This window comes from Mus caroli, unplaced genomic scaffold, assembly GCF_978045245.1.
Source record: "Mus caroli unplaced genomic scaffold, Mus_caroli_1 scaffold_4, whole genome shotgun sequence".
Taxonomy (NCBI): domain Eukaryota; kingdom Metazoa; phylum Chordata; class Mammalia; order Rodentia; family Muridae; genus Mus; species Mus caroli.
This window is the reverse complement of record NW_028227259.1, coordinates 37,305,755-37,329,216: the sequence shown is the minus strand read 5'-3', so window position 1 is coordinate 37,329,216 and position 23,462 is coordinate 37,305,755. Positions and strand designations below refer to the sequence as shown.

At 41.0% G+C, this 23,462-nt stretch overlaps 1 protein-coding gene across 1 annotated transcript in view; it reads right to left on the bottom strand.

Moving 5' to 3' along the window:
• Htt (huntingtin) overlaps positions 1–23,462 on the bottom strand; it is a 143,619-nt gene that overhangs the window by 85,282 nt on the left and 34,875 nt on the right. Inside the window, exons 6-18 of the mRNA XM_021163625.3 lie at positions 22,885–23,023; positions 18,022–18,163; positions 17,303–17,481; positions 15,376–15,580; positions 14,240–14,287; positions 10,364–10,444; positions 8,715–9,055; positions 4,313–4,439; positions 3,739–3,857; positions 2,775–2,886; positions 2,450–2,587; positions 1,388–1,546; positions 1,205–1,302 (exon numbers count right to left, since the gene is read on the bottom strand). Coding sequence (XP_021019284.1) covers positions 1,205–1,302; positions 1,388–1,546; positions 2,450–2,587; positions 2,775–2,886; positions 3,739–3,857; positions 4,313–4,439; positions 8,715–9,055; positions 10,364–10,444; positions 14,240–14,287; positions 15,376–15,580; positions 17,303–17,481; positions 18,022–18,163; positions 22,885–23,023 — 1,888 coding nt within the window. The remainder of the gene's footprint in view (positions 1–1,204; positions 1,303–1,387; positions 1,547–2,449; positions 2,588–2,774; positions 2,887–3,738; positions 3,858–4,312; positions 4,440–8,714; positions 9,056–10,363; positions 10,445–14,239; positions 14,288–15,375; positions 15,581–17,302; positions 17,482–18,021; positions 18,164–22,884; positions 23,024–23,462) is intronic.

Below are 23,462 nucleotides of genomic sequence, written 5' to 3'. Positions count from 1 at the left end.
AGAGGAAGATGACACAACATAGTCCTGCCACATGTGAAAAGAAGTCTCAGGCCCAGCATAAGGAGAAGAGACCCATATCAAAGAGTATCTTAGATGTGACTCAACTTTCTTGATGGACAAGGAAGGAACCAACGTGGATCTTATATTGCTATAGCACCTTCAGCCTCAGAGATTAAAGGCATTAATTATCCTGTAGCTATCCTATACAAGGATAACACACTTATATCTATCAGCATAGCACCTGTGCTATCAGCATGCCTCCATTGCTCAAAAGACACAACTAACTAAAACTTAACTTAAAAAAGCAAAAAACAAAAGCCCAATGGTGCGGGGGGCTGGAAAGACGGCGCACTGGTTAAAAGTGCCTACTTAACTGCTCTTCTGAAGGGGCTGAGTTTGGTTCCCAGCATCCACATCAGGTGGCCACCTAGAATTCCAGTTTCAGGGGATCCAGTGCCCTCTTCTGGCATCTGTTGCTATTACCCTCACAGACAGAAACTCACACTCTGACATACTCTCTCTGTCTCTCTGTCTCTGTCTCTGTCTCTCTGTCTCTGTCTCTCTGTCTCTGTCTCTGTCTCTCTCTCTCTCTCTCTCTCTCTCTCACACACACACACACACACACACCATTAAAAAAATAAAATCTTTTAAAAAAAAAATTAGATCTAGAAAAACACTACTTTGAGGCCATTACATTTCTAAAAAGAATGATAGTCCCTTCCTGAGACTTAATCACTGTTTTGTTTTAATTTTCTCTAGTTAAATTTTCTGCTACTGAATGCCCAATTGTGACTTAGGATGTAGCTAATAGGAAATGTTTCACCTTACTGTCACTTGAGGAATCAAGGCTCTTTTAGTAAAAGCCCAGTTAAATAACACCCATAATTTCATTGCAGCTCAACATTCTAGTATCTTAAAAAACAGTAATTGTAATTATTCAACAAACTTTATATTTCAAAATAGCAAAGGTATATTTCTAAACACTATCTTTAGAGAAAAGAACGTTTCAAATAAGGAGTCCAAGAATTAAAAGTTTTAATAAATTTTAATATGATGGCAATGTTTTTTCAAAGGCTGAGTGGTAAATTGCGGAAAAGAACTGTTTACAACTTACAGAAATGTGACCTATTAAGCTCCAAACTTAACACTATCAATGGTAAGCTCACTAAGGCAAGGAACAGTTTATGTAAAACATTGTACTCACCCTCACAGCTGTACAAGCCAACTTGCAAGTAACAGAAGATTCATCCTTCAACGTTTTCTGCAGTAAAGGAATGCAGTCCACCAGAGAAAATGTATTTCCTAACCAGAAAAATAAGCAAGAAATATCTCTATAGAAACATGAACATGGACAGAGTATCCAGAAAAGACACCAGAGCAAACTTACCTGTCAGGGTTCTGATGTTGCCCAGCCAGTCACCAACACGGAGACGGGACCTACTGAGGATGGAGTAGACAAGGGTCCCACAGAGAATGGCAGTAGCTCCTCGGACCTGTGGGTCTCCATGATCGATGTAGTTCAAGATGTCAGAAACATACTGTTCCTCTGTGGACATAAATGGCCCAGCTGTACCTTCTTCCATCATCAAATTTATACTACAAATGAAGCAAGCTTCCTTCTCAGGAAAGGAGGCAAAGGGAACATTTTGCAAAGGGCCTGACTGTAATTTCCTAAGTAGTAAAAGATGTTTGGGATTTAGTTTCTAGAGTTCTCACATTGAAATTATCTCAATATGTCAGGATTTCTAAATTGTGATTCCAGGTTGTCAGATTAAAATCAAACTTCCACCAAAAAAAAAAAAAGCCGGGCATGGTGGCACACTGGGGAGACAGAGGCAGGCAGATTTCTGAGTTCGAGGCCAGCCTGGTCTACAAAGTGAATTCCAGGACAGCCAGGGCTATACAGAGAAACCCTGTCTCAAAAAACCAAAAATAAAAAAAATAAAATCAAACTTCCGAGATTTCTTTTGAAAATTAAGATCAGAAACAATCAATCTAGTATATATTTGTTATCTTTAAACTCAGTAACACAGATTTGCCTTATCACTCAAAGAAAGAAAGAAGGTGGTAGATACTTTCTACTCCAGAACAACTGTGTCCAAAAGCAGACCCAGTGTGGTGCTGTCCTGACCAGGCTTAGCCTGAATATGGATGTGGCCCAGAGCAATTTAACAATGCAGCTTATGATTTAAGAAGAAATAAGTATGTGTATAAATAACTTTCACATTTCCGGATTTCTACTTTATGACTTATGTGGTCATTTGTATGTAATACACATAAGGGGAGTCATGAGACTAAGAACATGACCACATGCACACCTGGAGAGTTCTAACACAGCTGAAACATATAAGCTACCTAGAAACACTCACTACTCTAAGACAAAAGAAGGCAAGACTGTGAGATAGCTTAAGTACAAATTAGCTGGTGAAAAAAGTGAATTGTAACATACCAGTACTTTCCGTGGTATTAAGAGGTACTTTGTACAGTCTGCTGAAGAACGACTCTGGATGAAGGGCCACAGCCGCACCAATGCAGCTGAGGGCCAGGGCCTTCACACTGACTCTCACGTCTCTGTCTGGAACCAGTGCTGCAAAGGAACCACCCAGGCCCCGTTAGCCTTTTCCAAGGAACAAAACTCACCCCTCTCATTCCCTCCCTCTGTCAGCAGAAATGGAAAGTAAACGACCCCAATAACCAGATACCAACAGACCAACAAACTGACTTCTGAACCTGTAAGTGTCCCCTCAACTCTGTACCTACTCTGCTGTGCTTACCTTTCTTTTCTCCAGTTAACAAAAAGGAAGCAGATAAAAGACGGACACAATGTACCAGAGGAGCAGAATCATCATCATTAGGCTGTCCTATGTCACCTTTGATTCGGCAAGGCTAGAACAGAGAAGTAAACATTTGATTCACCAGTTCAGTCATGAAAGTAATCCACATCAGGGTGCTAGAGACAGAGATGCCTATGCTTGGCCACCCCCATAGTTGATCTCAAACAGAACATAACTGGAACCCTAAAACACAGGGCCATAGGATGCAGCAAGAGACAAGCTTAGTATGGAGAAGGTTCACTAGACAGGAAGGTGCTAAAACATAGCATTCAGGTAAGGCTGTTCACATTGGCAAGTCACAACTGTCTACTGAAAACTATGAGTTCTAGTCCAGCCAGGTCTATATAGTGAGACCCCGTCTGAAAAAACAAAAAAAAAAAAAACCAAAAAAACCACACACAAACAAAAAGATACTAGGCAAAGGAATAAGCCAGAGAAACACAAAGGTCGGAAGGATATAAAAGAAACTAGAGTGCTCTCAAAGGAAGTAATTTTGAAGATACAATTAAATGACAAATCGTATTCCTGACCTTAAGGAATTTAAGTTAACTGTAAATTTACATGTAATATGCTTGTAAAGCAAACAGAGAAAGAGAGAGATGTTTTAATCAGTTGAGTGAGCAAAAACAAGAACTGCTGCAAAGCTCTGCACAAGCCTCAAATGAGGCAGGGTGGAGCTCAGCACAGGGTGCATCTGTGTAGGGAGGAGTCTCTGGAGGCAGAACTAATGCAACTGTTAAGAGTTTGGGTATCCCTGGAGAGGCAAAAAGGACAAGGCCTGGGAGTGTCCAGTGTTTCTAGGGGAAAGAAATAAGCCAGAGCTGGGCTAGGAACAATGGAATTGGTAAAAGCCAGGGCAATTCCAACCCCTCACACACAAGTTGTTCCTTCCTATGAAGCTCACCTTGCTTTCTGGATCACTGGCTTCAGCAACCTCATCTCTTGTTACATACTTATCTATACTGCTGTCGGAAGGCTGCCTGCTATGGCCCATTCTTTCCAACAAGTGTGCCTGTTGAAGGGCTTTAAAAATAGAAATCATAAATAAGTGACAAGTCCAATTAAAATATGTATATATTTACACAGAGATAATATACAAGTACCAATTGAAATCAAAGTCTGATTATACCTAAATTGCCATTTTCATTTTGAATTGAAATTCAATTCAATTTGAATTGAAATGAAAATTAATGCCATTTTCAATTTAAAAAATGATACCAAAAGGTTTCTTTTTGCAATAAAGATAAAAGTCTTGCTGGCTAGTGGTGGTTCATGCCTTTAATCCCAGCATTTGGATGGCAGAGGCATAAAGATCTTCCAAGTTTGAGACCAGCTTGGTTTATAGAGTAAGTTCCAGGACAGCTAATGCTGCGAAGAGAAACTCCGTCTGGACAAACTAAAACAAACAAACAAACAAACAAACAAACAAAAAGATAAAGATCTAAGGCTGAAAACATTTCCATCATATAAGAGCTTACCCAGAGAAGAGTTTCTGAAAACATCTGAGACTTCACCAGAAAGAACACCTGCAGCTTCCTCCTCATCTTCCTCCTGTGGCTGTCCTATCTGCATGCCTAAATACTGGCTATCGGCACCATCTAACACCTGTACAGATGAAGAGGGACTGTCAGGGGAAAGCCCTTCAACATGAAGGAAAAGCCAACAACAGAGCTGAGCACGCAGAATGCAAAGACCATGCTGCATCAGTAACTCATACAGGACTGCAAAGGGCAATTACCTACTCAATGGCCGCAGTTAAATGCATGTGTAAAAGCAACAAGCAAGAGCTCTTCACTGCTATGCTAAGAAAAGCTTTGCTGTGGAATGTTACCTGGGCAAGGCCTGCACAAGATAGGAAGTAACATTCTGGGGATAGGCTTGTGGAACCCTGCTCCTTCCTAAGGATATATAAGTGGTTAATGATCGCTGGGATAAACATACTCTTCAATGGTATAGATGTTTATAAGTTCCACATGCCCTGGTGGGTAGCCTGTGGCTTGTGTTCTTTTAAGTAGTGTCAAATAAACTAACTGGCTTGTCAAACTAGACTTAGGTGGAATCATTACTTTGGTCTGTCACTGCTATCCTATCTGTGGTAATCAGATATTTGTTTGTCTCCCCCAGGAAAAGGTCATACCAAGCTTTTATAGCTCTAGAAAACCTAAAGAAATTTCTGTTTGTAAACATTTTTGATATTACAAAAGTACAGAGACAAAGTTTGAAGCTAAGACTAAAGGATGGACCATCCAGAGACTACCCCACCCAAGGATCCATTCCATTATCAGCCACCAAATTCTGACACTATTGCATATGCCAGCAAGATTTTGCTGAAAGGACCTTGTGAGGCTATGCCAGTACCTGGAAAATACAGAAGTGGATGCTCACAGTCATCTATAAGATGGAACACAGGGCCCCCAATGGAGAAGCTAGAGAGAGTACCCAAGGAGCTGAAGGGGTCTGCAACCCTATAGGTGGAACAACAATATGAACTACCCAGTACCCCCAGAGCTTGTGTCTCTAGCTGCATATGTAGCAGAAGATGGCCTAGTTGGCCATCACTGGGAAGAGAGGCTCCTTGGTATCGCAAACTTTATATGCCCCAGTTCAGGAGAACACCAGGGCCAAGAAGTAGGAGTGGGTGGGTAGGGGAGCAGGGCAGGGGAATGTGTATAGGGGACTTTCGGGATAGCATTTGAAATGTAAATGAAGAAAATATCTAATAAAAAATTGAAAAAAAAAAGACATAAGGTTGGAAAGAGAGGTGGAAAGTAGATATGGGAGTAGCTAGGCAGAAAGATGAGGGGTAAACCTCAAAATACAAGCATGCAATTCTCAATGAGTTAATATTTTTAAAACCTTGTCTTCCTGAACAAACTGTACAATAAGTTAGAAAAAGGGGCTGGTGAGATGGCTCAGTGGGTAAGAGCACCCGACTGCTCTTCCAAAGGTCCAGAGTTCAAATCCCAGCAACCACATGGTGGCTCACAACCATCCATAACAAGATCTGGCGCCCTCTTCTGGAGTGTCTGAAGACAGCTACAGTGTACTTACATATAATAAATAAATAAATCAAAAAAAAAAAAACGTTAAAAAAAAAATAAGTTAGAAAAAAAGACAAGGCTTCCAGATAAGAATCTAACAATAGGTTATCTGCATTAAATTTATCAATACTTCCTATGCCCAGACAGATTCTGTGGTAAAAAGTTGCTGGAAAGAACAGCAAGGTAAACCCAGTGAGAACTCAAGGATAAAACTGCAGCCTATAGTCAAAACCTCTTAGGACATCTTTAACCTGTATGTGACCTAACAACCTCTTTTGTTTGGTTGGTTTGGTTTGGTTTGAGACAGGGTTTATCTGTGTACCAATGGGTGTCCTGGAACTCAATTGTAGATCTGGGTAGCCCAGAACTTAAGAGACACCACTTGCTCTGCATGCTGCCTTGCTTCCCGCCATGATGATAATAGACTGAACCTCTGAAACTGTAAGCCAGCCCCAATTATGTTTCTTTTCTTTTTTTTTAAGAACACTGTAGCTGTCTTCAGACACCAAGAAGAGGGCGTCAGATCTCATTACAGACAGTTGTGAACAACCATGTGGTTGCTGGGATTTGAACTCAGGACCTCTGGAAGAGCAATCAGTGCTCTTAACCACTGAGCCATCTCTCCAGCCCTATGTTTCCTTCTTAAGGAGTTGCCTTTGTTGTAGCCGGGCATGGTGGCTCACGCATTTAATCCCAGCACTCGGGAGGCAGAGCCAGGCGGATTTCTGAGTTCGAGGCCAGCCTGGTCTACAAAGTGAGTTCCAGGACAGCCAGGGCTATACAGAGAAACCTTTTTTGTCTTGAAAAACAAAAACAAAACAAAACAACAAACAAACAGAGTTGCCTTGTCATGGTGTCTTTTCACAATAAAATCCAAGTATGGAGGTTGGGGGGTGGGTTGAGGTGGAGTGGTAACACAAGCAAACAGTGGGTATATGCATATTTATAAGCATGGGTGTGGAGGCAAGAGGTCAATGTCAGGTATTTTCCTCAGTTGTTCTTTATGGTATTTTTGAGTCAAGGTCTCTCAGTGAACCTGGAGCTCACCCATTTGGGATAGACTAGCTAGCCAGCAAACCCCTGTTTCTACCTTCCCAGAGCTGGGATTACAAAAGTGTGTGGTCACAAAGACCAGCTTTTGACATAATATTGTGGATCCAAACTCATGCTTGTGCGGAAGCAACTTACTGGAGCCAGCTCCTGTGGACACAATACATATTTACTTCTGACTTGAATTCAGTGTTTTGCATCCATTCCAGTATCTCATAAAATATAAAATTTAGAAGCAAGCCCAAATATCCTACCATATTCTTAATAAAATATATTCTAGGCTGAGTGTGATAGCTCACACCTTTAATCCCAGTACTTGGGAGGGAGATGCAGGTGGATCTCTTTGAGTTCAACCAGCCTGGTCTACAAAGCAGGTAGAGGACACTCAGGGCTATTATACAAAGAAACCCTGTCTCAAAAAGACCTATGTATAGGCTCTACATAGAATATATATAGTTTATATATTATGTAATATATATATATGCTATATAGACTATTATATTCTATAGTACATATATATCAAGATATATGCATATTCTATAGTAGCTAAGCATTTAATTACATTACTTAAAGCTGGATGTAGAAACTATTCTACTTTTAGGTGTATAGCCAAAAGAATTGAAAACAGAGTCTTTGAGATATTTAGTAGGCCTATTATTCATAATTGTGACATTATCCATAATTGTCAAGATGTGAGAGTAACCCACATGTTTACTAATAGATGAGAGAATAAACAAAATGTAGTTCTATCCATGCAATGGAATATTAATTGTCCCTTAAAAAATGAAAATTCTCACACATGCTACATGGAGGCATTATGTTAAGTAAGCCAGTCATAGAAGGATAATCCTTCATGATAAACATACTGCATGAAGGACCTACAGTCATTAAACTTGTACTATAAAAAACAGACCACTGGTTTCCAAAGGAGGGCACAAGCCTTTACAGAAGGTCAGGTCTCAGAAGATGAAGACTCAATGGAGGTGTATGGTGGTGATGAATATACCACTTAACTGTAGGAATGATCTATGAGATAATTTTATTGCTATTTAATACACTAAGAAGAGAAAGAGGAAGAGGAAAAGAAAATGACTATTTAGAATGCAGGCCAAGTGTGGTTCATGCCCATATTCACAAGAGTCCAAAGCTTAAGCAGGCAGATCTCAAATTTAAGGTCAGCCTGGGCTAGGGTCCTGTTTCAGAAATACAAAACAAAAAACAAAGTGACAAGCAAGTTTAAAAAAACAAAACAAACAAAAACAAAAATACCCCACAAGTCAGCACACACTTGCACCAAACTTTCTGATTATATAATCTTTGAGGTGATTCCTGTCTATGAACTCAGACATCATAGGGATAGAAATATGCACAGACTACTTTAAAATGGAATGTGGTATAAGTACATTGAGAGGTCAAAAAGTGCTAAAAATAATACAGAGTACTAATATCACCACCCACATTAAGACCACAGATACTTTCAATAACAAGCTCCTTGAAAAATTCAAAGTAGTTATTTAAACAGGCCTAATCAGGTATTAAAAATATATCATGTGTACAAGGTGCATGTAAGTAACCTCACTTTAATCTCCATGGCTCAATACAAACGATACTAGGCAATTTCTACAGTGAAGACATCCAACAAGGCCAAGTTCTCTGTTAACCATCTGAGCTGGGGGGCCTCTTACTATTATGTGTAGTAACACAGAAAAATGAGCAGGAGGGTCCAAGTGTGGGCATCCAAGAATACGCTCAGAAGACAAAAGAACCAGGGCACCCTCTGCCCACTCACAATTTCAGAACTGTCCGAAGGAGTCACAGCTGAATCAGGCCCTTCAGTGGTGGTCTGAGAACTGTCACTGATGGGTGAGGAGGCCTGGGTCCCATCATTCAGGTCCATGGCAGGGTCAGATGGGACAGCACTGAACTGGCTGGAGCTGTGGCTCAAGATGTCCTCCTCATCCCCATCAGTAGCAGCACTGGTCAGGTCACAGCCGGACAAATCCACAGAGTCTGCTTGAAGTGTGTGCTGGGATCTAGGCTGCTCAGTGATGATGTCGTGACCAACAGAACCAGGAGTGGAAACACCTGAAGAAGCAGCGAGCTCTCCACCAATCTCACTCTTCACAGAGGCTAGAGACACAGAGAAACTCAGTTGTCAAACGGCCAGAGGAAACTGTAGCTAAGGAATCCAACTGTGCAAAATGACAAAAAGTTCACTGTATTGAATGTTCTAACTATTAAACAGCTTGGAGCATAGTGAAGAAAAAGTCAAGGAGCACAGTTCGGCTGGGTGAACAAGCAAATTCTTCATGGCTGTGAATATTTTCAAGCTGAAGTTCTTACTGCATCTCTAAAGCCACACATAGAATGTGTGTTGCTGAGAAGCAGCTGGGGCAGGGACAAGCAGACTTCCAGGATCTCTACATAGGCAACAACAGAACACTAGTGAGCGCAGCACCCTTTAGGATCGGCTTGCTTTCTTCCAAGTCCTGTTGTTCATCTCCACTCCAATCCTAACCTCCTCTATGATAAATACACTCCATCTTTTCCTAGTTTAATTTTGAAATTCCCTCTTACAAACACTATGTGAGATCAAAGTCACTTCAGTGCCATTCTATAATAGTAAAATCCAGTATGTAACATTTATTCATCCTTAAACGTTTGGAAGAACTTGCAAAAAAAAAAGGGGGGGGTTGATTTATATTGCAGGGAATGAAAGGTTCTGATGGTTGGGAACACTGAGATTGTACCAATAAAAGCGAGTTTTCAGAATGCTGACAGGATGGTTTGTTTTATAAAACAAAACATTAAATATAAAAACAAAATCACGAACAAGGTGTGAGCAGTGGCTTGTGATGAAGGCAACTGGGTCACAGGCACTTGAGTTTTACACTAGTCTAGGCAGCCCAAATTTCTGTCCTGTGACTTGTTTATCTTGTAAGCAGGAAAAATCCATTGACATTATTCAGGTTTTCCTCCCCGAGGATCTTTGTCTTATTTTTATTTACCTAACAGCAAACATAACTAAAGCTTTCGCATTTTATCTATTTATCAGTGTCTTAAAATAATACCTGTGTTTTATAGAGAACACAAAGAATCTTATGTAACCACTTGTGAGCAAAACTATATCCTTTCAAGTTAAATTACCCAGACAGTTCTTCAACCCACTGTCCTGATCATAGACCATTTAATTCAGGAGACAACTCCATCTATCATCCACTTCCAAAAGGATATGCTCAAGGATAATAAATCAATTTTTGAATAACCTAAAACAAGAAAAGCACATAGCCAAACACATTTAGAGTGAACATTATAAAAGCAGCTCAATTATAAAAGCTGCCCGCAATGCTGTGTGCAGGCTGAGGTGCTGAAAGGGGCACGAGATGGCAGATAGTAACTAGAGGCTGACACTGGCAGCTCATGGCTGCCACCGAGTACCTGCAAAGGCTGAGCTGCTGACATCTGACCTGGACTCCGAGTCATCTTCCAAGGCTTCTTCCTCTCCTAAGAGCACTTTGCCTAGTAAATAATACAGCAATATTCTTTTTTAATTTTGCTAAAAATAATGTTGGTTTTGGTTTTTTTAGCTTGAATAAATAGTCAGGTACGATGGTGCACACGTTTACTCCCAACACTCAGGAGATAGAAAGCATGCCAGTCTCTATGAGTGTGAGGTCAGCCCCATCTACACAGTGAGTTTTAGTCCAAACCAAAGTTATATAGTGGCTCTATCTCAAAAAACAAAAATCAAATAAGCATATATTCTGAATTGAAAATCACAGGCATATTTAATTTACCATAATACAATTTATCCATCATGTATTAAATATTACTACAATGTTAAAGGATGAAAAAAGAGTAACTTTTAGAATACTGTAAAACCAATTAAGAGGCAGAAGTAATTACTATTGAACTATACCACATAATAACTTTTTATTTAACTACTGTTGTAGTTAAATAATTTACTATCAGTTAATAAATGAATGAGTGGCTTTTGACTGAAAAGGTCCAATTCTATCAATCAGGCCTTGGGATATCCATGCTCTATTGGAATATCCATGGCAAATATGAAGTTGTATGTCAAACTCCAACATATAAATAAGTCACTTTCATTTTATTATCTTTTTATAGTCTACACTATAGCTAAAAATCTGAAAAGACAAAATATTTCCTAGTAGAATTTTAAAAATATACCTTATAGTTTATATTTAAAGTTATATTAGGAAGAAAAATCAGATTTAATATCTTTACAGTTACATTACATATAAACATCATTAAATGACATCAAATTACACTTTGAACTTGTCAGCTTGATTGAAAGAAGATATCTTAGGGAATTGTCAGAGAGGGCTAACTAAGAGAGAAGACTGGTTCTTGGCATGGGTAGCATTGTTCTCATGCTGAAATACAGAACTAAGAGGAAGCACACCAACACAGGTGTAACAGCCTGCCTCTGGCTGCTGCTCGAGCAAATCTGCCCTGCTGTGAGAGGCCAAGACCTCTGAAACAGTGGCCAAAGTAAACCTTTCCCTTCAAGTTGTTCATTTCAGGTATGTCCTCATACACAGGAAACTGAAACAGATACCATCTAGCTGTTAGCTTCTCATTTTACTGTTCTTCAAGTAATAAGAGCTGTGATACTTCCCATGAAATTACATGATATAACATTAAAGGCATAAGCTAATTAGCAAAGAGAACACAAATCTATGCAAAATTCAACACAGCAACTAGACATAAATACAAACAGAGCCTTTTATTAACAAAACATGTGGTTTAAAAAAAATCAAATAAAACTCAAGAACAGTGAATTTGAATTTTAATGAAGCAGTTTCTACTCTCCAAGTCAGTGGCTGATTATGATCTGGGAAAAGTTCCCCCAGGGCAGATCCCATGAAGATGGAAAAAGGAGAGGGGATGCCAACAGAGAAGAGACCCCTGGCCCCCTCTGACCTCTGCTGAGGCCTATGTGCTCCACAACTCTATTTTTATCTATCTTATATCCGGCAGATTACACTTGTCTTAGTTAGGGCTTCTATAGCTGTGATAAAACTCCATGACCAAAAGTAACTTGGGAAAAAACTGAGGGGAACTGGGGAAGGGACCTGGAGGCAGGAATTGAAGGATGGAGGATGCTGCTTACTGGCTTGCTCAGTTGGCTTTCTTATAGAACCCAGAACCAACAGCCCAAGGGTGGCAGTGCCCAGAGTTTAAGCCAGGCCTTTCTCTATCATCAATCAAGAAAATGCATAACAGCCTTGTCCACAGACCTGTCTAATGAGGACATTTTTTTCAACTAAGGTTCCTACTTCGAGAAATGACTCTACCTTGTATCAAGTTGACAAAAACTAGCCAACACAACACTTGAAAAAAAAGAATCTTCATTATAACAAAAAAAGTTTTAAAATCACCAGTCTAAATAAAAAATCATCAGGAGATTCAGGAAATAGTAAAGATGAGAACTTATCTCAATAACATCACCTTTGTCCCCATCTCTGGACAAAGAGACTGTGGAGTAAATTATCAAAGTGGTTTTACCAAGTGCCCAGTGATCTCTCCTAGATCAAGAATAGAAAGTAATATTTCTTAGAATTCTACTCTCCTTTAAACATTGGCAATGCTTTCTAAAATCAGTATTTCTTACAGCAATGGATCAAACATTTGGCTTTCTCTTTAAGAGGCAAGGTCTTCCCAGTTGCCCAAAAGACTTCTGTCTCAGCCTCCAGGTAACATCTAGCTCCCAAATTCTTCAAGTAAATGTTCTCTTAATTCAATGGCAACTACAATGTTTTTCTTGGGAAGAACTTACTCAAAAGTGAGGTGTACTATTGTTGGAACAACATGATGTACTAACCAGAACCCTGGAGCTCTTGTCTCTAGCTGCATATGTATCGAAAGATGGCCTAGTCGGCCATCAATGGAAAGAGAGGCCCATTGGACTTGCAAACTTTATATGCCCCAATATAGGGGAATGCCAGGGCCAAAAGAATGGGAATGGGTGGGTAGGGAAGTGGGGGGCGCTATGGGGGACTTTTGGGATAGTATTGGAAATGTAATTGAGGAAAATATGTAATAAAAATATTAAAAAAAAAAAAAAAGTGAGGTGTACTGTCATCCTAGCAAGTGGGAAGTACAGGCAGAGATATTGAATTCAAGGCCAGCTCACACTACACAGTGAGGCCCTGTCTCAAAACTTAAAAAAAAAAGGAAAAGCACACAAACCCTCACTTAATATAGCAAATAATACTGAGCTTTAAGTTTTAAATGCGCAAATTATGACACAGAAAACAAACTCATCTTTTAAGATTTTAAAAATAAAGATGACAGCAATCCTTTTCCACAGAAATTCATAATGTAAAATGAAATTTCAGCTGCTGCAAAGTGACCAAGTATATAAAACTATCAGGTCATATCAGAAACTCTGGAATAAAAATAGGTCAGAAAACACATATGCAAGAAGTTAAATATGTCTGAAAACTGATAACTAGGCACAAACAAAATGAAGAACCAAACAAAATAAACTATTTAATATACCTAATAATAAAATTCATCAAGAAGAGAAGTTAGGTTGGAGAGAGCACTGGCTGCTCTTCCAGAGGTCCTGAGTTCAATTCCCAGCAACTACATGGTGGCTCACAACCATCTGTAATGGGAATCCCATGCCCTCTTCTGGTGTGTCTGAAGACAGCTACAGTGTACTCACATAAATAAAACAAATAAATAAATGTTTAAAAAGAAACAAACAAACAACAGAAGTTACTTTTCTAAAGTATAATGGTGCACTCTCTAAAGTGGTGCTGAGTCCAGCTGCATCTTTAATATTTCGGTGAAAAACAGCCAGACACGGCAGTTTCTATACCATTGTTCTTCAGCAGTCACAAGCCAGGGAAACAGCAGCAAGAGTCTATAGCCTGGCCGGGTGGTGGTAGTGGAGCACGCCTTTAATCCCAGCACTTGGGAGGCAGAGGCAGGTAGATTTCTGAGTTCGAGGCCAGCCTGGTCTACAGAGTGAGTTCCAGGACAGCCAGAGCTACACAGAGAAACCCTGTCTCAAAAAAAAAAAAAAGTCTATAGCCTGCATGTTTAAAATATTTGTTCTCTGGTCCCTTATAGAAAGTTTGCTGACCTTTGACCTCGAACATTAGACATTATGATAAACAACTGTGATATAAACAATTTTTTAAACAGCAGAAAATGTCAGATTCCAGCAGTATCCATACACTTCATCTCCTGAGAGGAAATATAAGCAGAATCTAATGTATTATGCAAACACAGAAACAGCAGTTTAACTCAACACAAGACTCATGAGATAATCACCTTTTTGCTTTCTTGAGAGGACAGGGCTGCATGAGGAACCCCCTCCAGCTGTAAATCACAGAAAGTAACAGAAGAAAGTAAGATTACAAGCTGCTAAAATCTACAAGAAATTCAAAAATCCTCAAAAAGCTTAAATCCTAAAACAGAGAATGTGGACATATTTCCATAGGACATGTTTAAACACCACAGTGTCACACTTTAAAGGTGAAAATTACACTCATGTTCAAATACACAGTTTTAAAGATATGACTAGAATGTCAAAAAAGCTCGTATAAATTGCTCTTTAAAAGCCAAATTAAAACTGTAAGATCTCACATTATTGGACAAGCAGAGGCCAGACATAAGCTTTCATTGGAAACAGTTACCAGGGTGTATGACATACTTTTCACAAAAATAAAAATTCTTTAACAAGGACAGCAGAAAAACAGTTTCTGCTCATAGTCCAGGCAAATTTTTAAGCGTACAAGGTCACAATAGTATTTCCCAGGCAGACTGTCTCTAATGTGTAGCTACAATAAATATGGCTCCTCAATGTATATACTGTGGCAAGCCATGATAAGTCAGGGTCAGCAGAATTTGTCAAAGCCTGCTAAATGCCAGGTCACTTCTAAAGGCTGGCATGCCCAGATTCCTATCTGTCCCACCATCTAAGACTAGCTCGTGTCAGACAGGGCAGGCTGCCAATGCCTCGTCTATGGCTCAAACTCTTTGAGCATCAAGAAGAAGAGACCAGGTTAAAGAGGTTTCTTCCAGGATGAGGAATACAAAGGGTTCTCTAAAGTCAGGATCCAAGTAGAAAAAGAACACTAAATTCCCAAAAAAAGACATAAAAATCTATTCATCCCTGACAATCAAACACGAGAGTCCTGGAAACTGCCTAATATTTCTATTTCACTGCATCCAAAATGGAGGTGACAAGCCAGAAAGGCAGGAGACCAAGCTTTAAAGGTGTGGCCTCATTGTGTCATCTAGCTTTCTAAACTGTAGATTTATTTGCAAAAGCAGAAAGATGCCTACATTGTAAGCTTGGGCAAGGAATTTCGGCATGGATAGCTCAGCGCAGTACAGCCTCATAAAGCAACAGAAGGAAACATGCCTCCTTGCACAATGGTTAGAAGACCTTGCTGAGAACGCACCTAAAAGCTCCACAATGCTCCCGCTGCGGCCTCGGCCCCGGGCCTCTTCTTGAACCAGAGTGAGCTGCCCAAGACCTCCTGGTGTGGTCAGTGCTTGCAGGAGCTCAGGTGGAGGGGTACGGAAGAGCTGCTGTAGGAGCTCCAGTGCCCCTGTCACAACATTGTGGTCTTGGTGCTGAGTGTGATGCAAAGTCAGTTCATAAACCTAGGAGCAGAAACACAGGTCTTACGTCATGTTTAAAATGCATCCCAGGGCTGGAGAGACGCCTCAGCGGTTAAGAGCTGTTCTTCCAGAGGTTCTGAGTTCAATTTCCAGCAACCACATGGTGGCTCACAACCATCTACAATGGGATCTGATGCCCTCTTCTGGCACAGAGGTGTACATGCAGACAGAGCACACACATAAAATAAATAAATCTTAAAATGCTTAAAAACAAAAACAAAATTAATAAATACATAAGCATCCCAGATTTCACTTTTGTTTTCACTGGTCTTTGTCAACAAAATTGTGCCTTAGCTTTTCCCTGTAAAGACCTATTACTTCCATAGGTAGGGTCATTATTGTCTGTGCTATTTTCTGAATTCCTATGGTTTTTTCTTTTCATTTATAGTAACTCCTTGGGACTACAGAGAGCACTTCCTCTAGAACACCAGTAAGCAAACTCAGGATCTTCACTTCCCAAAACTGATGAACAGAAAAGACAATAGTCCCAGTGGACACTGCTATGGAAGCAAGTGGGCACATCCGATCATCAGAAACACGGCTTTGAATGCCAGGGAGGAAATAGCCACAAATGTTAAGGATGGCAGTCAAAATTTTTTGGTGTTTTTAATACTATATCATACTATAGAAAGAATGAGTTTGTTAGTTTTTTCTTTAAATTTACCAGGGGAAAAAAGCCCACAAGCTTAAATCTTGATTTCAGATAACACATAATTTTGCAATATAAATAAATATATCCTGGACAATTTTAACCATTCTTATAAAGTCACTATATAAAATCAATGCTTCACAGGCACTCTATATTTTTACTTTGCAAAGTTTGCCAACCCTAGCATTAGTTGGTAAGATAAAAGCAAAAAATAAACAAATGCAGGCTAGAGAGATGGCTCAGCAGTTAAGAGCTGCTTTTGCAAAGGAACCCAGTACCCACATGGCAGTTTACAACAGTCTGTAAATCAACTTCCAGTAGATCCAACTCCCTCAAAAAGATATATGTGCAGGCCAAACACCAATGTACAATAACAAACAAAAAAAAAAAAAAAAAAAAAAAAAGCCATACATTTTTTTTTAAAAGGCTGGTGTAGAATAAAAAAGGAAGAACAAAAGCCTCCCAAGAAGCTGCCTTAAGGCTTAGCTTTAGCTCTTCTCATGCAACCTGTATGTATATGCATACCCCTAAATCCCGACTGGCAAACTGCTAGCCACAGCCACATCTGGCTTTCTACTCCCCATTTTGGCTTTTTTGAGATCTAGTCTCATCGTACAGCTACGGATAGCTTGGGGTTCCTACTTAGGCCAGGCATTTGCAGAACTTGTACTTTTCTCTTGACACCCCAAGTACTGGGGTCACAGGCATACAAAACCGTACCTTCATCGTGTGCCTGCTTCTGTGGATGAAGTCTCACTGGAATATGGCCACATTTATGGGCTATTTGTGGCTTTCAAACTACATCACTGGGGGAGTTCAGTGAAGATAGCTGGAATGCAAAGTTTAACACACATACTCTCTGGCCCTTTGTGAAAAACACGCATGCTCACTGCTTTAAGCAAACAAGTCATACCTGGTCTGTGGACACACATCTCCTGACTCCTCAGCAGCAAGAGGAGCACACCATCTCCCAGCTACTTCCTTCTGTCCCAGCACTTGCAGAAAGATGCTACTTCTTTCATGTCCCACATGAACTTATCACTAGTCACCCTTACCTGGACAAGCTGCTCTGTAGAAGGAGAGACTTCCATTTCTTTCCGTGTCACCCCAAAGCTGCCTTTTAGACTTGTGTCCTTGACCTGCTGCTGGAGCAAGGGCACTAGACACCTCAATGTGAGCAACACACCGAGGATCAGGAGAGTGGAGTGCTCTTCCTCCATGGGAACCAGCAGACCTGCAAAGGCAACCAAAAGGGCTCAACAACCAGTCCACTGCTCAGAGACCCACAGTACACGAGCGAGACTGAGAAACACAGGCTGTGCACACTCAGATCAGAAGCAGCCTTGCAGCATAAAACATATCCTTAGCTTGGCAGGACTTATAGGGAGTGGAACTGTATGTGGAATTCAGAGAGTTGTATCAAATGTCCATATGCTCACTCCAGCAAGATTTGTTCGTGTTGATTTTGACAGGAGAGAGGGTGTAGGGGAATGTCAGTTTCCCTAGAGTACCCACAGCGTGCTGAAGCATCGCCTCAGGCCGCTGACACAGAAGGACAGGAAGGTGGATGAGGTTATGTACCAGCTGGGTGTCCTAGAGACACAGCCACAGCTGAAAAGTCTCCAAGACCACTTATGGGCTTGCAACATCTCCTACACACTTCACATTTAGCAGTCAGCAGCTGCAAATGGTCTAATCATGATGGCAAGGGTCAGTTTAGTTTAAAAGATTGAGCAGGTGCTAAGACTGAGGCAGCAGGCCCTTTCTCTCTTACCTAGGAGGACATTCAGGAGCCAGTTGTAGAAGTACTGTGTCCTCCTAGAATGTTGGCAGATGCTCACAGCTGAGCCGGCTGCTGTCCGCCGCACGGTGGGAGAGCTTGACTTCAGATTTGCTATGAAAGCTTTCAACAGAACCTGAGAACAAACAAAACCAAGATGATGAAAACTGAAGCTCCCATGGAGCTTATGACACATTTCACAGAATTCCAAAACTTATAGGACATAAACTGTGACAAGATGACACATTTTTCATAGATGGAACAAAAAATACCAAATTTTCAATAGTCACCAAGTATTTATTAGCAGTATATTTACTTCCTTATTAATCGCATTAGGAAGGCTGTGTGCTAGGTCAAATGATAAAGGAATTTGTAGCCAAGGTTGATGGCCTAAGTTCCATCCCCAGAACCCACATGAATAAGAAATACACACACACACATTCATCAGGAGCGTGTTCACTGTGTCAGTCTCAGTGTCTATGGGCTACTTGTGGAATACAAGAACAGAGGTAGTAAGAACACTATATAAAGTTTTAAAAAAAACTTGACAATAATAAGGAAAAAGCACTAGACAAATACAGTGATAATCTGGCCTAAGAATTTTCTGCAGAAGTGCTGCTGCTATACTAAAACATCCTCCCTAGACTGGTGCTTTTGTGAGTGGAAGCCTGCAACTTTATAGGCATGACAGTATACCACATATCACCTTCTAAGAAATCACAGAGAAGGCCAGGGCCTAGCAAACACAGAAGTAGATGCTCACAGTCAGCTATTGGATGGATCACAGGGCCCCCAATAGAGGAGCTAGAGAAAATACCCAAGGAGCTAAAGAGATCTGCAACCCTGTAGGTGCAACATTATGAACTAACCAGTACCCCGGAGCTCTTGACTCCAGCTGCATATGTATCAAAAGATGGCCTAGTCAGCCATCACTGGAAAGAGAGGCCCATTGGTCATGCAAACTTTATATGCCCCAGTACAGGGGAATGCCAGGGCCAAAAAGTGGGAGTGGGTGGGTGGGGGAGTGGGAGGGGGAGGGTATGGGGGACTTTTGGGATAGCATTGGAAATGTAAAAGAGGAAAATACCTAATAAAAAGTAAAAAAAAAAAAAAAAAAAAAAAAAGAAATCACAGAGAAGATATTCCTAGTAATCTCCAGAATAAGCCCATAATGTTCTTCCTGACCCCTCCACCTTCTCCTTTCATTTATTTAACCTTGTCTCTCTTGTCTTTGTTTCATTTGCCTATGTCCCTCCTTTATCTCATTCACTCACTATTTCCACACTTAGCCTAACTAACTGTCGACTTCATAGCATATTCCATAGTAGAACTGCCATTGTCAGTTTCAGGGCCACTGGTGATACATTCATTGGTGGCTGCAACTGATTGTAAGTATGTCTCTGTATCTTGTATGGTTAGCTGATGATGATATAGCGGGCGCGAGCGCGCGCACCCCCACCCCAATACAACCAGAAATGATATTCAGACCAATAAAAGTGCTAATAGAAATCAACACACACGTAAGAATGGTAAAAAGGGAAACTCAGAGTTACTCTTTCCTGTGGACCCTCTCAGCCCTCCCTTCTAGCCCTCCCCCATTCCTTCATGTCAGCCTGTTTACCTAGAAACACTTTATGTGAGACCCCCCCAGAGACCATACCAGGGTGAGACTCTGGCAATTTTTATCCTACTTCCTGTCTTCCATCTCTCAGGATATCACCCCCAGTACTATGGCAGCCTGCTTGCAAGTGTCCTCCTACTCTGACTCCATTCTGTAGAGATTCCACTACTACATAAGACCTAGAGCCCCCAGCCCTTTAATCCCCATCTCTCAGACACTCTGTCCACTGCAGCCTCCTTACAGGAGTCCCTCTTTACACCACACATCTAACTCCTCAGGGATCCTGCTTCTTGGTGTGGACAGGATCCTCCAGTTCTGTACTACAAAACAAACATTGAATTCTCCTGAGGAAAAAGTGATCTGCATACCAAAGGAATTTTTAGGGATGTCAAATCCCAACTGCTTCCTGCACAACCCTTTGGGGAGCAAACCTAGACAGAAGACAGCAGCCAGAAAGAGGAGAGCAGTAAAGGAGTCTCCAGGATGACAGAATTTACAAACTCAGTAATCACTGGCCATATTAAGCAGGATGTGGGACGATAACTGCCAAAGGAGATAGGCCATCTATTGAGCAAGCTAACGAGTAAGAAATGGCACTTCTGTTTGAGACTTCAGAAACAACCAATAATTATTAGGTTTAGAAAACAAAAAGGTGTTCAAAATCATATACAATCAGCCATCACTATTGATAAGGGCACAATAAAGTACATATTCAATACATACAGGGCTATTGTAAAAAGAAACAAGGGTTAGAGCCAAATTCACCTCTTCTACAGTTAAAAAAACAAATGTAAAATTTAAAAATCTAAACCCAGGAAAGCAAGCATTATTCTGTTTGCCTCTGACACAGAACCAAGATAAGTAGGACAGAGTGGCACTATTTGTCTCTAGAGCCCAGCAATGATATATGGGCAGAAGAATGACTAGATCTCTTCAATGTCACAGGTTCATGAAGGAAGTAGTTAGTAACTATGGGGGAAAAAGGGGGAGGGGGGGCGGAGAGATAGCTCAGTGGATAAGAGCACTGACTGCTCTTCCAAAGGTCCTGAGTTCAAATCCCAGCACCCACATGGTGGCTCACAGCCACCAGTAATGAGATCTGATGCCTGCCTCTAGTGCATCTGAAGACAGCTACAGTGTACTTTTTTTTTTTATAATAATAAACACATCTTTGTGCCTGAGCGAGCAGGGTTGACTGGAGCAAGCACGGCCAATCGGAGCGAGCAGAAGTCCTAAAACTCAATTCCCAACAACCACATGAAGCTCACAACCATCTGTACAACTATAGATACATCAAAAAAAAAAAAAAAAAAAAAAGGAAAGTATTACCTTACTCAAATGGCATCTATATCATGGCAAGATCCAGAACCAACCACTCTGTGTGTGTGTGTGTGTATGTGTGTGTGTGTACCTGTCCCTGGGCTCTGACAGCAGTTATCACAGAGACTCTTGACAGTATTGCAGTGCTCATTTCTGCACCATTAGGAGCTTCCACCACTCCAAGGAGGGAGGAATAACAATGGCAGCAGCAGCACCTCGCTCAACAATCAGGACAAAGGAGTTACACTAAACTCCTTAGACAAATCATTTCCCTTCCTCATTCCAAACTTTATGAAATCATCTTTCTAAGCATCACATCAGTATTAATAGGAAACTACTGTAGCTCAGAAAAAAACAACATGTTAAGTTAAAAAACACTTATAAACCTAGCTTTGAAGGGGACAAACACAAGAGAAACACTTGGGAACTGGGGGGTAACAACCAGAAAGTCCCAGATGCCAGGAAAGCAAGAGTCTCCCAGGACCCCACAGGGATGCCATTAGCTGAAATACCCCACACAAAGGGGAGAGAGAACCTGTTGAGACCATATTCAGAGGTTAGGCATGGCCCCCTGGTTGAGGGATGGAGCCACCCACCCATCTCCAAAATATTAACCAAGAATTGCTCCTGTCTAAAGGAAATACAAGGACAAAAAGTGGAACAGAGACTGAAGGAAAGGCCATCCAGAGACTGCCCCACCTGGGGATCTATCCTACATGCAGACACCAAACCCAGAGACACTACTGCTGATGCCAAGAAGTGCTTGCTGACAGGAGCCTGATACAGCTATCTCCTGAGAGGTTCTGCCAGATCCTGACCAATACAGATGCAGAGGCTCACAGCCAACCATCAGACTAAGCACAGGGACCCCAATGGAACAGTTAGGGGAAGGACTGAAGGAGCTGAAGGGGCCTTATCTGACATCAATAGGAGGGGAAGCCTTTGGTCCTATAAAGGTTTGATACCCCAGTGTAGAGGAATGCTAGGGCGGTGAGGCAGGAGTGGGAGGGTGGGTGGGTGGGTGGGTAAGCACCCTCATAGAAGCAGGGTGAGGGAGGTGATGAGATGAGGGTTTGCAGAAGGGAAACTGGGAAAGGGGATAACATTTGAAATGTAAACAAATAAAATGTCCAATTAAAAAAAAAGTAAGCCTCGGGTTCAGGGAAACTCAACCTCACAAAGAACAGGCAGAGAGTGATAAAGACGGACACCTAGCACCTTCTTCTAGCCTCCATGCACACACAGGCTCATACAGACACACATGCACATGCACTTACACAGATAAACAATGAGAAAAGGTAGAAGCTGGAGAGTGAGCTCAGGGGTTAAGAGAACTAGTTACTCTTTCAGAGGACCCAGATTCAGTTTGCAGCAGCCATGTGGTGGCGCGCAATCATCTATAACTTTAGTTCTAGGATATTCAACACTTTTCTGGCTTCTGAGAACACTAGGCATGTATACAGTACATTGACAAAACACCCAAACATATAAAATAAATACTTTAAAAATAAAAACTTTTTCAAAAAGATAAAAAACAAAGCCAAGAATGTTGCAACCCACAAATTATGTAATAAGTTGCTTTCTGGGCACTATGAACCAAATGTGAATCCTGGTGGCTTTAGGGCGCCCACACCCACAAGACCCATCAGCTCTTCTTCACTCTTTCCTATGAAGTCTCTTTTCCTTAGCTGGCTCAAGTGGTCAATCCAGTATACCTAAATGCACTCTGGGGAAATGCCTTTGAATTTGTATCTATAAGCTATTTCCCTTGACAACTTACCCCATGAAAGGAAAGCAGAAGTAAAAAGAAGCTCTTGAGATGTCTCTCAGTGAAGCCAAAAGGACTCCAGAAGCAATCTCAAATGACTTTCTCCCCAAAGCCACACAAGACTCATGCCAAGAGGCAACAGCCATACCTTAATTTCATTGTCATTTGCGAAATTGCCAAAAGAAGCCATAATTTTAGGAACAGCTGCAGCCAAGGTCTCCTGAACTGATTCCTCCGGTCTTTTGCTTGTTCGGGTCAGGCATGGAAGAAGATTCACCAGGTAAGGCCTGTATGTGCAAGAGGAACACTCGTCACTCTTCAGGTCTCCTCTTTTAAGAAACAATAAGCTCATGGTTCCCTTTCAGGAAAAACCCAATTTTATAGGTGAATTAGTCCTCAATGGAAACCACAATGCTCAACTACAAGTACAGGAGGCATAAACGCTGATGAAGTTCAATTGTGTGTCATCTCTCCCATGAGTTACAAAGAATATTAAGAAGCTGGGTGTAGGGACAAGCAAGATGGTTTTGTGGGTAAAGAAGGATAAGCCTGAAGACCCAAGTTTGATCTCTGGGATCCACATAGAGGAAGGAGAGAATTAACTATAAGTTATCCTCACCCAAAGGCATATAAAGACACACAGACAAATAAAATGTAATTTAAAAGGTTGGGTTTAAATTATTATTTGCTGAATGTTGGTATTAGCTCTTCTTTGAAGGTCTGGTA